The 14,078-nt window shown below is 41.1% G+C and overlaps 1 protein-coding gene across 1 annotated transcript; it reads left to right on the forward strand.

Annotated features, from left to right (window-relative positions):
• Positions 1–9,077: 9,077 nt before the first annotated feature.
• Positions 9,078–9,793, forward strand: LOC129374412 (uncharacterized). Its single transcript, XM_055052817.1, has 2 exons — positions 9,078–9,184; positions 9,277–9,793. The coding sequence occupies exons 1-2, from the start codon at positions 9,078–9,080 to the stop codon at positions 9,791–9,793; spliced, it is 624 nt and encodes a 207-aa protein (XP_054908792.1).
• Positions 9,794–14,078: the final 4,285 nt, after the last annotated feature.

A 14,078-nucleotide genomic window follows, 5' to 3' on the forward strand; every position in this document is an offset into this window, starting at 1 on the left:
ACTTAAAGGTTTATCACAGAGTTTAATATTTTTGTAAGCTAACTTAGCAAACTAACCGCTATTTGCTCTTACTTTAGCTTCTTTAGCTACTTTAGCTACTTTAGCTCTTACCTTCATGCTCTCTCTGTGTTCTGTTACCTAGCAACCCCAGCGGAGCTCCATATTGTTACCTAGCAACCCAAATGTTGCTCCAGCTTAGTGTGGTAAGCCGGGTTGTTTCACTGCTGTGCAATGGCTGCTGGAAAAGACGAGCGTTTGCTGTTCACTCACCATCCAGAAACCACATGCTGCAATCTTGTTGGTTGTGTAGGAGGCTCCACTAATGCTTTTCATCTCCAGAGGTTCCAGTCCAGACTGTTGTCCAGATGAAAACCACGCCCCTTTCAGTGGGCGTGGTCTTTTGTGGCTCGGTTGTAAACTGGGTCAGAAAGCAGAGCTTCTTCCTCCACTCAACCTTTTCTAGTTTCTCCAACTCATTTCTTCTTTTTTACGATTTGAATGAAGATCTGTAACGTCAAAAGAAGCAGCTAGTATTCATGTAGGAGCTGACATGTGAGGCGCCTCTCATCCCGGCTCAGTGCTGCTGATCCGAGCAGCAGCACTGAGCGCCAGTCTCAAGGCGGCGGCGAAGCTCTCATTAAACGCCTGCGAGCCGCCGCCTGTTGGGAGACATGTATGTTTCTCTTTGAAGCTAACAGTGACACCTTCAAAGGTACGGCTCCTCTTTGAAGATTTCCGCCGCTTCTCCTTGTAAGATGGAATATTTTCAATTCATGTGAGGAATATACACATGCTGACTTACATGTGTGTGTTTACGTGCTGATTTTAAGTTTCAGAGTAAATGGCTCCAGTCCCAAACCTGACCGGTTAGCGTAGCCGCGCCAGGATACAGGAAGTCCTGCCCACTTCCTGGATGGTGACAGATTTATTAACATACCAACTTCAAGACATCGTGGTTTGGTTTATTTTTCTAGGTTTTTGTATTCTGAACAGACTGGATCTATGCTAGCACGCTAACAGACGTTTCCAGCCTTCACTTACACTGCAAAAACTCAAATCAAGTATGATTGAAATAAGATAAAACTAACTTAGAAGAAAATTTTCAGCAAGTCAATTCCTTTATATTAATGAAAAGTGCATTTTTTTCACTTATAACATGGGGAAATGTCTTGTTTTAAGTGAACAACTTTTTCTTCAATATTAAGGAAATATTGACTTAAAACAAAAATTACGTTTGCGTTAGTTTTGTCTTATTCCAAGTTTACTAGGATGTTTTTGCTGGGAACTAAACCAAAAATACTCAATAATCTTTGGTGTTTTTGCAGTGCAGGAAACCCTTTGTCACTGCAAAAACACAAAGTGTTATCAAGTACTTTTCTGATTTTGTGAAAAGGTTTGTGTTTTTGCAGTGTGGGGGACCAAACTACAAAAACACCAAATTTCACCGAGAATTTCTGGTTTAGTTTCTAAACATCTTAGTGCAATTAAAATAAGACAAAACTAACTTTTCAGCAAATTACCCGACGAGTCGAGGGGTTTAGTTGTCGTCATTTTGCCGTTTTGCGTTTCCGTCACATTATTGACTGTCGATCCTTCAGCTGAACGAATGAAGCAACGATTCAGTTCATCTCTGGATGCGTTTCCATTCACCACAAAATTACACAGAAATAAATTAGCTTCACTGAAACGGGATAAAAAGGTTTTTGCATTGGGATGATGTGGTTTGAAATGAGCCTTTTGATGAATGGACGTCTCCTCTGATTGGCTGATTGATGCTGAACGCCGGGGATGAAATATGAATATGTAAATGTTTGCATCCGTCGCTAACAGACTTCACATTTTTGTCTAATTTCTAGACAAATATCTTAGAGATTTATTATAAGTGAAATAATTTTCCAGTATTAATTTGATTTATTCAAGAGTTATTGACTCAGTCAAGCTCCTGTTTCTTTCTGAAAAGTTGCTTGTTAGTTTTGTCTTATTTCAGGTTTTCAAAGGTATTTGAAGTGAAAACAAGACAAAAATACTTTGTAGGATTTTGTGTCACGTGACCAAACATTCACATGTGATTTTAATTGTATTTATTATTTAATGGAAACATTGTTGTGAAATATACAAAATATTTCCTCACATTTATAATAGAAATGCAGCGAATGCAACTGGACGAGTTTCTCCAGACATCATTCGTCTAATCCTTGTTCAGGTGATGAAAGTCTGACTTTATAACCGCTTCTATGTGTCTCTGAAGGTTCAGGTCTGTAATAACTGAAGCTGTTTGCTGACTCTGGATCGTTCCCCTTTAGGACCAGAGAGAAAATCTGCAATGTAATCAGCTTGAAACCATTCAAAAACAAAACTCTAATCATCAACATTCAGTTTGCACCTGCTGAAATAATAATGAATTATTATCCAATTCTAAACCACACTCATTAATTGTTTTTGTCATTAATTACGCACCATTAAGCTAATGGATTTTTTCTGAAGAACTTACTAACTAAGTCTGCTTATTTACATATCTGTGTAATTTGAATATGCGTAACATGCGATAATGAATCAATAAGAGGGAGAAGGTGTGAGTGGCTCAGATTATGAGGGACGTTTCTCTGCCGTTCAGTGAAGCTTGATGATGCAACGCAGCGAGAGCAGCAATCGCAGAGCGGCGTTGAGTCATTCCTAACTGCATCTCAAGCAGCATTGGCTGACAAGAAGTTCCTGCCTGGTTGGATGAAAGACTCACCCAGCTCCCTGGAGGATTTCAGAATAAAAGCATGGTTCTAATCTTTGGGTAAAATCCCAAATCAGTGGGGAGAAGGTTTAGGTTTCAGTTTGTGTGATTCTTCTGTTTCGTGTTGAAACTTTAGAGTCATTTCATCATGAAAAGCATTTCTGCGATGCAAAGTTCACATTTTTGTTCTTCCATTTGAGTTTCTATGGCTTTTAAAAACAACTTGCTGTTACTCAACTGATTTGGACAACAAGGTTTGTGTTTTGTTTTGGTCTCTGGAAAACAAAAAACCGTCAGAAACCTCGACGGTCAGCTGGCACTGCCCGCTACCTAGCAACCCCAGCTGAACTCAGCCTGCTCTGTGCAGCGTACAATGGCTGCTGGAAAAGATAAGTGTTTTGTTGACTTACCGTCCTAAAACCACTTGCTGCATTCTTCTTGGCTGTTGCAGTTTAAACGTTGAGTGGGAGGGCGGAGCTCCACTGGGGTTGCTAGGTAACAGGCGGAACTCCACTGGGGTTGCTAGGTAACAGGCGGAACTCCACTGGGGTTGCTAGGTAACAGGCGGAGCTCCACTGGGGTTGCTAGGTAACAGGCGGAACTCCACTGGGGTTGCTAGGTAACAGGCGGAACTCCACTGGGGTTGCTAGGTAACAGGCGGAGCTCCACTGGGGTTGCTAGGTAACAGCCGAGTACCCATGAACTCTGACTTCAGAATCAGGACGTTTTTAAAACGGTACATTTTCTGGACACCAAGTCTCAGCGACTTGTTGGCTTAGTGTGTTTTTTATGGGCTTTGGTTTGTTTTTAGACCAGAAGGAAAAACAAAATGCTGCATCATTTTTCACCTTTCAATCTTTTGAAAGCAGAAATTATTGACAGTTTTCGGGAAACATTTTGCGGTCGGCTGGTTAAAAATGGTGGATTGTTTCCAAAAGCAAATCACGTTATTGAAATTAGATGCTGGTGCTCCTGAAGTTTTGACATCGCCATGGCAACCCAAACTTGTTCCCTCGCTGGCCGCTGTTGGTTTCGTGCTCACAACTCGGAGTGATGGTAAAATGAGCCAGTCTCGTTCCGGGTCCGGTCCGCATCACTCCTGTCTCTCTGAATCGTGTTGGTTTTACGTGACGCTGAGCTGCAGCTCAGCAGGAACAGATCTGAACTCTGCTGCTCAGGGATGCGTTTCATTTGGAAAAGCAAGCGCCGGGATGCTGAATGTTTTACAGTCTGTTGGCAGAAATTTCACTTCACTTTCTGCAGTCAGCATTACAGATTCTGAACATGTTTTTACGAATGCTTTTAGGGACAAATTTAAGGCCTGTTTATCTGACATTTGGAAAAGAAAAACGGCATAAAAACACGACATGTTTCATAGCAGACAGACTGAATCTCCACAGTGCATCGTAAAACTGAGACCAGCTTTTCCTTTAAAGTTTGTTTTTACATTAACTGATGCAAAAACATTTCCTAATTCACTTATTTTTAAATAAATAAATTAAACCTACATATATATCACACAGATTTTCACTCAATATGGGAGCGATTGAAGGAAACATATTTAATATTAAAATTATTATACATTTCTTGACAGAAACTTGTGTAAGGACAAGAAAAACTAAATATATATTTATACTTTTATTTCTTATAATGTCATCTTTGGTCCTCCGTATCCGACTAACAATTAAACAGAATTAAATTGTTTTAATTCGGTTTATTTCAACATTTCTTCATGCTAACGCCTCGTCACCATCTCAAATTTAATTGAATTTTCTGGATCTTGATTAAAAAGTTAATAAAAACTAGTGGAGGGACTTGATTAAAATGTGTAATTTTGTTAATTGGAGGATCTGTAATTAATTGAATGTTCATCAAACTATATTTCAACAAAATAAGCAACATTTTCTAATTAAAACCCTTTTTGCTGCTAGATTATTGAACAGATAGATGAACAACAACAAATGTATTTAGTGTTTATGAAAGCATCAGTTTGGTGCAGATTCAGTGTTTCAGGAACCTGATCATTGCTGGAACGAGCTAGCTGCTACATGTTTAGCATTCAGATGCTATTTCAGCCTTGAATGGCTTAGCGGCTAGGCTAACTCCTTTTAGCACAACTGGACCGCAGCAGTCGTCTTTTCCAGATCGGTTTAGTTAACCATAGAGAGACAAAAACAGCTTTTTGCTATTAGTGAATGTATCTTGTGCGTCAGATTTACAGGCGTATCGGAAACGTGCGAATGCAATGGTTCCACCGGGAGTGATGAAAAATGTTTAACACATTAAAATCTCAGTTACTAATTAATCTACAGAGACTTTAATGTGTTAATTAATGCTTTAACTTCTGGCCCTAATAAAAAGTTATGTATGAATCCAGTTATTGTTTATTCTACTGCAGAGACAGGAGTGGAGTTAGCAAGTTCACTGTGTATGAATGTGTTGTTTCTTCAAATATACTGATTAATTTTCCACAATCAAAACTCACACGTCACAACCAAGCATGTTATAGTTCACTGAAATTAATAAAATCTGCAATTTATGGGGAAAAAGTTTAATAAACTGGAACTATATTGTTTATTCATAACACTAATTAACACATACTTAATTTATAGACTTATCCATTTTGTTTTTCTGTTTATGAATCTATTTATTCACATTTTTACTGATTTACAGCAGATATGGGTAAATTACGCTGCTCCATAATCATGATACTTTGACCTTTTGGAATTCTGCACCTAAAATCTTAAGTATGAAAAACTAAAATTACTATTTTATCTAGTAAAAACTAGGCTAAAAAACAATCTTTAACCAATAATATGTAATTATTTGAGAACTTTTTCCTCTGGACGATTTTGATCGAGTTTGGTGAGTTTCTGAATATTAAAGGCTCCAAACATGAAGCATGAAGTGGCAGAAAAATTATAAGAAATTCCTCCCATTAGGATCCCAGTCCTCCCATTAGGATCCCAGTCCTCCCTCAGATCCCAGCAGAAAGGCTCAGGTTTCAGCAAAGAGCTTCACTGCAGCTGCCACTAATGACAGGGATGAGAAGTGTCAGGCCGAGCTAGCATTAGCATAATGGGTTTTTTAACGCCGCACCTTCGCCGCCGGGCCCGGTGGACGCTGGCGGCCCGCCGCCATTAGTGGCTGACTGGCGGCCGGCCAGAGCTCACGTTTCAATCCGCACAGAGCGGTCATTAACTCTTCATGCTGAAAGCGAATCTTAAAAAATAAAAAGATAATAACCGACTAAAGGGGGAGAAAAAATCCTAAATGTTTTCAGTTCTGCCAGATATGGTAATTTCCTAAAAGGTAAAGTTAGCGGGCGTCCAGGCATGACTTCAAACATAGTGCAGAAACATGCTGGCACAGCAGAAATAAATAAATTATTTAACAGACTAATTTATGTAAAGAGCCAAACAGTCACATTTACATGGACATATGGAGCAGGAACTGGTTTTAACTGGCTGCAAGCAAACAGAATCAACTTGTAAAAACGTCAAAATTCACTGCAAAAACACAACATGAGTTTAAAAGAAGACAACAGCAGTGGCGGAGCCAGAGGGGTGGCCGGGGTGGCACTTGCCACCCCCAGCAGAGCCCTGGCCACCCCTACTGCCACCCCACTGGAAATGGTTATTTTAAAATATAATACTTATGAGATCGGCGAAGATTTGCCAGGAAAACTGTAATTTCCGACTGTCCCTGAAGGCAGCCCGATGCCCGACGCTGTTCATTGGTTAAACTGACATGTGGGTCCTGCTTGTCAAACACATCAACTGCTTTAGAGAACACCGTCCAGGAGTTTTGCAGGTATTTACAGCATTTTACCTTCCTAATGAGAGGCGGCTCTTGTCATACATTTCTAAAAAGAAAACAAATGGTTGTGTACCGCTGCATAGTGCCTGTTTATTATATTAGCCATGCTAGTGCTGATAGATCGTGTTTTTAGACAGATTCTTTTAACACATGTTTTAGTGACATGCTGCCCTCTCTAATGTTTTATATCTCCCAGCTCTTGCTTGAAATGTGTGGTAAGAATATGAGAAAAACCATTAAGTTTTATAATGACTGAAATGTAAGTAGGCTATGTCATATGAAAGCTTTGAATTATAACCTCACTAGTTATATTAATTAATTTTGAACGAAAAGAAACAAATATTTTTTCCTTTCGTTCCATGGAACGGTCCATTTGTATATGGACCCTGAAAAGCCTTGCTCACGGCCCCCCACTAGCTCCGCACTGGACACTAACTTATAAGTAACTTTTCAGCAAGAAATAGAAGCTTGTTTTGCATCAATAATTCATTAATATTGATGTTTAACCATTTTAACATGGGAACGATGTCTTGTTATCTTTGAAATCATTTTGGTTTGGAACCAAAGTTGCAACATTTATTCCATTTCCAGCTGCTGTAATTTTCAAACCAAGCAAACCCTTTGAGCAGCCTGTTCCCCTCCTGGCCTGTGGGGGCGCTGCGCCACGAATCACTGAAGGAAATAACATGAAAACTTCTGAAGACACCGAGCGCCTTCTTCATGAAATGTAAACAGAAATGCAGTAGTCAGATTTAGCAAGAAGAAAGTGAAAATTTTCTGAAAAAAAATTCAAGTTTTTTTTTTTTTTTTTTTTTAGATTAATCTCTAAAACTTGGAAATTTCTGAGTTCCAAAAGTAAAAAAAATATTAAACCTTTTTTCTGAATTTCTGAAGTTTTTCTTGCAAAGTTTTGACTTTTCAAGCTCAGAAATTTCCTTGTTTTTCTAGAAAATATTAGATTAAAGTCTCTGGCTGAAAGTTTCTTCTGTTTTTTTCTGTCTGCAATCCGCCATCAGAGAAAAGACATAAAAACTGCCTTCGTGTTTGTTGCTTTTTTTTTTTTTTTTTGCAGATGTTCTGATTTTATTATTCCAGCTGTCAGAAATCAGTGAAACTCTGAAAACCAGAATCTGAGCTTTGAGTTGTTGAGGCTCATTTACAATCGCAGGAGTGAAACGTTAATAATTAGTACTCTTATCAAATGTTGAAATCTGAATCTGGAAACATGTGAAATATTCATCTGGAGAACATGTGGAGGCTGTTTTTCACATGAGCTCAGGCTCACCTGTTGTGCTGCTGCTTCATCTGATGCTCCTCAGATCAGACAGACCCTCCTTCCTTCCTCTGGACGTCTGCAAATGTCTCAACTCTGCTGCTGCTGTTTGCCTGCAGGCTGCCTGACTCTGCAGTCCCTCCACTACTTTACACTGTGTGTGTGTGGGGGGGGGGGTGCGTGTGTGTGTGTGTGTGTGTGTGGGGGGGGGGTGTGTGTGTGTGTGTGTGTGGGGGTGTGTGTGTGTGTGTGTGTGTGGGGTGTGTGTGTGTGTGTGTGTGGGGGTGTGTGCGTGCGTGTGTGTGTGTGTGTGTGTGTGTGTGTGTGTGTGTCCACTGTAAGATGGGAAAAGTTCCCCATTGAGGCAGCAAACACTTTTGAATTTTCCAGTGTATTGATAAGTCATATTAACAAACTGTTCAAGTATTAATAAATATCTGTTCCTGCATTCGATGAGTTCCTCTTAATATGAAATCATTCTGAATATCTTTAACGTTGATCAATCCATTCAGGATTTTGCCGTTATTTTGGTGAAAGTGTTTTTGGTTATTTTTGGTTTCTTTGTTCTTCCATTTGAAAAAACAGTCCAGAAATATTTCTGGCAATAAGTTCATATTTATTGGTGTTTGGAAAATGAGCCTTTTCAAAAACCTCCCAATTGGTCAGTCACGTTCCACCGTTACCTAGCAACCCCAGGAGAGCGCCGCTCGTTTGGCCTCCTGATTTTATTGCTGCTGTACAATGGCTGCTGGAAAAGACAAGTGTTTTGTTGTTGACTTACCGTCCAGAAAACACTGGCTGCATTCTTGTTGGTTGCGCAGGAGGCTCCACTTCTGCTTTTCAAAGATGTGTGTATAACTGCTCATCTGTTGCAGCCGTCCTCGGGTGGGACTGTAAACGTTGAGGTGGCAGCAGCTCATTTGGATTTGAAGCTCATTTTGACAGGAAATCTCATCACCTCTGAAGGTCGTTTGTGCAAAAAAGTGAAGATGTTTCGTTTGACTCTTCATCATCGGTAACGTCACATATATGACACAGAGACGGATATTATTATTGTGAACCACAATCCCAAACAGAATGAAGTTTTGTGACTCTAAATGCTGAGAGGAGAAATCTTTCCATGTCTGGGTTTCATGTCGGCAGCAGTAACTTGCTGTTCACCAAGGTCAGCCCGCTGACAGGAAACGTGTTTCCAGGTCGGAAACCCCTGAAGTTTTTCATTTTGAGCAATGCGCCATATTACAATTTTAGGTCGACGCAATGAAGCCTGCTGCTCTGAAAATATGCGAAGTGACAGAGGACAAAACAGCCCAAAGGCTTCACCTTGTAAAGAGCCACTCCGCTTTGCTTGTGGTTGTTGTTGGCAGGTACGTTTCATATATATTCATATGCTTTGGATAAAAGCTGGCTGCTGTCTGAGCCGTGTTGGTTTAATGTTTCATTAAATTCCTCCTGACAGCTGCAGAAACTTCAGCTTCCTCCTGACCGCTCCACACTTTTCAGAAACAACAGCCCCCCATCAACCTGCGCCCCCCATCAACCTGCGCTCCCCCATCAGCCTGCGCCCCCCATCAACCTGCGCTCCCCATCAACCTGCGCTCCCCCATCAACCTGCGCCCCCCGTCAACCTGCGCTCCCCGTCAGCCTGCGCCCCCCATCAGCCTGCGCTCCCCCATCAGCCTGCGCTCCCCCATCAACCTGCGCTCCCCCATCAGCCTGCGCTCCCCATCAACCTGCGCTCCCCCATCAACCTGCGCTCCCCGTCAGCCTGCGCTCCCCTCAGCCTGTGCTCCCCCATCAGCCTGCGCTCCCCCATCAGCCTGCGCTCCCCGTCAGCCTGCGCTCCCCCATCAACCTGCGCTCCCCATCAGCCTGCGCCCCCCCATCAACCTGCGCTCCCCATCAGCCTGCGCCCCCCCAGCTGCAGCCGCTGCTCTCCTTCCCGCCTTTCATCCTGTGTGGACCTTGAAAGTTAACACTTATTTTTAGCCTTCTTTTTGCAGAGGTGCCATTCCCAATGCATAATGAGGGCCGGGTGCTCATTACCGTAACTGGGAGATAGTGAACTGTCACGAACGGCTGAAACAAATGTAGAGCAGACCCCCACCGTCTCCCAAATGAAAATAATTACACTCCAGAGCCCCCTCACCTTGTTCTCATTACTCACTGGCTACCAGGTTCCACAGAGACTCCGGCTTTCTGAAACAAAAGACCCACCGCAGCTCCACAGCCCTTTGTTTACAGGAAGAAAACAACAAACTGAACTTAAATGTGTGAGAGGAGCCAAAAAGATCAGCGAGCCTCAACCAGGTTACAGATTAATCTGACCATTAATCGATTGATTGATTGATTGATTCAATAGGGATGAAACTGTCAATCACCCTAAATTCATTCTAATGATTATTTTGGTGACTCATCACATTGGGCTGCAACTCATCATTATTTTAGTTATCGATTAGTCTGTCGATTATTATAAGTATTAATTGATTAATCAGATTTGGTTGCACTGTGCAATAATCTAGTGGAACATCAACACAGATTATGGATGAATAAGTTTGACCTATTTTTCTTTTGCCGTTAAGGTTTCAGACTGAAGGCGGCAGATTCACTCAGATCTCGGTTTGTTTTCATTCAGTCGGGTCCAAACTGGGAATTTTGGGCGTCGAACCAAAACAAGGCCGTTATATTTCGGTTGAACCAGGGAAGCTCCGTCGCTTTCATGTGAAATATAACATATTTACACTCTGTGCAGTGAAAATGCCTGTGGGAGAAATCGCCAACACTCAGTTAGTGGCGAGAGAGAGAAAGATGTCGGGGAAAGTTTCATCCTGCGGCGGTTTCTCCATTCGCAGCTTCACGACTAAATCATTAGTCGAGTAAAGGAAACTACTGAAGAGAGAAAAATACACCAACAGATTTACTTTGCAGACGTTTGGTGTCGTCATTCGTTACCAAAGTGACAAAGATTAAAACGTCTTTAAAGACAGGAAGTGAGTCTGTCCCGAGCCTCCAGAATGTAAAAGAGATTAAAACCTCTTGCGGCGAAAAGCCTTTGTCTCCTTCTCTGTCATCAGGAAATGATTTATTCTGAGTGAGAGCGCGGCTCGCAGCGTGGAGCCGAAGACTCATGACTTATTTAGAAAAGCAGCCATTGATTATTGATTGCAGACCTTTTTGTTCTCTTAGTGTCAGAACTTCAAATGCAGAGCAGGAATCAGCGACTCGACTTCGGGACGTTTCCTGGTAATTGTTGGATGAATTTGTCCCTGAAGCAAATTCATGAAGTTAAGATGCAATTCAGAGAAAGTATCCTGGCAAAACCGTCGAATGAACCTATTTAGCCGTAAAAAAAACTGAATTAACATCCAGAATTTGTTGCATAAAAGTTTGGAAGAGAAACTATAAGATCATTTGATTCTTATTATAAGAATCAAAAACTCTTCATTAATTTGACTAAAAAGTGTTTTTTATGTACTATGAATTCATTATTTTAAAAATCTCTTTTTAGGGGTGTTAGTGTAGAAGGGGCCACATATTTGTAATTTTTCTAGCAAATAGTTAATATTAGTGGAGAAGAAACGTGAAAAAGCTCAGATTAAATGCAACATTTTTGGGCGTTTTTGTGGAAACAGGTATTTGCTCTGCAGCAGAGGCTTTCAAGGAGGAAGTTAGAAACAATTCAGTTTATTTCTATCGCGCTAATTCACAACCGATGACGTCCTGAGGCTTTTTGCTAAAAAAAGAGACGGAATCAGAACTGGATCAGCAGAGCTGCTCCATTTTGTCTCCGCCATAAATCAGGAGAATTGGTGAAGAAAAGCCTAGAAAGTAAGTTTCTGTTGGCTCGTCTGCAGGAAGTGCCTGCTGTGAACATTTACTTCACGGACCAACTTCTGTCTGCAGGGAACAGCGTCTTCCTCCACGCCTGGAACCATGGATCAAAAATTTAAAGCAATCTGTCCAGCAGTTCCTGAGCCGCGCCGCTGCCAGCAGAACAGAAGAACCTGCCAACCCGGCTAAAAACATCCAGCAGGTAAAATTCTTCTTCTTTTGGTCCAAACAAAACGGGGAGGAAAGCTGGGATGCTTGCGGGCAGATTGACCGGCTTGGACAATGGATGAGCGGACAGCGAGAGCCAGCTGGAGGAAGAGAGAGGAAGAGAGAGGAAGTCTTCCCTGCAGCCACGGCGCCTCAGGTTTCTGTCCTGATCCAGATTAATTGGCCAGACGGGTCAAAGCGACTGACCAGCGCTGGGGAAGCAGCAGCGCCGGCCTCATTTTCCATTCCACTAAGTTCATGCATGAAGAGGTTTTTCATGGCTGCTAAATGTAGATAGCTAAACTGAACAAATGTGAAGGTCAATAAAATGAGTAAAACTCCTGAAAGTCCTGTCATAAAGCCAGTCAGGTGGAGCTGAAGCACAGTCCAAACGATCTTATATCACGGTGAATTATAGACTCAAATCAAGGACGTCGCCTCCTTGATCGTGACGAGAAACTCCAAGTTTATGGTCTGAATTTCTGCAGATTCTATTAAAGCTCAGTCATGGAATTACAACCAATCAATGTCAAACGATTCATCAGATTGGATCAAATGTTGAAATAATAGTCAACTAATTTCGATTAAACGTTAACTGAGAGTCAAAAATGGACATTCTCTGTCTTTTTGCAGGAGGACTCAGGATTTCAGATCTGTGTCCATTTATTTTACATGTTGTGAAGAAGGATCAGGAAAGCTAAGCTAACATCAAACCATCAGGTGGTTAGAAGTGATTCCTTTTATACCTCATGAGTTCAAAAGTCACGACTCATTTATTGAACCTAAAAGTGAATATATGGAGAAACTAAAGCATTAGGGTGATGGCAAAGAGGCTTTCCAGCTGAACAGACTCAGATCTTCTTAGAGATTTGAGCTGCAGCTAACGATTAATCAATTATTCTGGTGATTAATCGCTTAAGAAATTGGCACATTCTGCAGATTTGTCATGATTTTAAAAATAATAAAATAAACATGGCATTTTCTAAAATAACATTTTAGTTAACGTTTGATCATTTTCGAGTCTCTTTCTCCTGCTTCTCGTTGTTCCGCGTTTCACTGCACAGTCTGAGCACAAAAGCTGCCAAACACACTTTCAGGTGTGATATTTACCTCTGGAGATTTGACGAGATCCTGGCGAAGTGAGATCTGCATTTCCACTGCCCTGCAAGCGCAGATCTAATTTAAGTGACAGCACTGTGCAAGCTGTGATTTGTAATTAAACTGTAGGCTGGGACATAATTGGTATTTCATCACAAGACGAGCATGGCAGCCTTTTCCATCCAAGATGAGCAGGTGGATGGAGCCTCAGTTCATTTTCAGTTTATTTTCCAAAGTAAATCAACCAGAGAAGATTCTCTTCTCTCTCTTTTCTCTCCGTCTTTGTCAATAAGTGGCGTTGCGTAATCCCTGAGGATCGTCTGTGAAGCAGCGCTGTTGGATCCTCACCGCAGTTAAGTTGAACTTTTTCCTCTAAATTATCTCGCTGACAGAAAAGCTCAGCGGAAACGAGACGACAGATTATTTGAACACATCTGTGTGGTTATTTTTAGAGATGCACGAAAATGTATTTCCTTAAACCGATAATAGTTTTCTCATTCCAAAGGTCGATAATAACCGATAAAATCAGAAAAGCCGTGACAGCAATGCTCTAAAAAAACAAAAACAGATTCACCCAAATAACATTTTGAAATGAGGAATTACTAATCCAACATTTGTCAAATTATATGAGCAGACCATCATATCTCATATGAGCTTCTGTTTAAGGCTCGTTATTAACTGATGTAAGAAAAGAAAACAAAGTCGTCATCTGTTCACATTTCATAGAGAAACTGGTGATGAGATTATAATCTAATCCAGTTTATTTCACCTTCTGTAATTAATCACATTGTAGTAGAAAACTATAAGCAACATTTTTTTATTCAAAAACCATTTTAGCTGCTAAATTATTGAAAAGACAAACACATGAGCTCCACCACAGCATATCTATTGGTTTTATTCAGCTGTCAGATTGTGTTTCTGGACGTTAATCTACCTGCATTTCATGCTTTCCTGGGATTAACATGGGAGCAGCGGCAAAGTGGCAGCTGTTTGGGAGGCGTTGCTGACTCTGCTTCCAGATGTTTTATTTCTCTTGTTCTTAATGTTCTGAGCTCGGATCTTGTGAGTCTAGAGAAACTATTTTTTGTTGATGAAGCGCGGGAATTCAAAGCCACGTTAAAGTCT

The sequence above is a fragment of the Poeciliopsis prolifica genome, unplaced genomic scaffold (assembly GCF_027474105.1).
Source record: "Poeciliopsis prolifica strain line A6 unplaced genomic scaffold, Auburn_PproV2 SCAFFOLD036, whole genome shotgun sequence".
Lineage (NCBI taxonomy): Eukaryota > Metazoa > Chordata > Actinopteri > Cyprinodontiformes > Poeciliidae > Poeciliopsis > Poeciliopsis prolifica.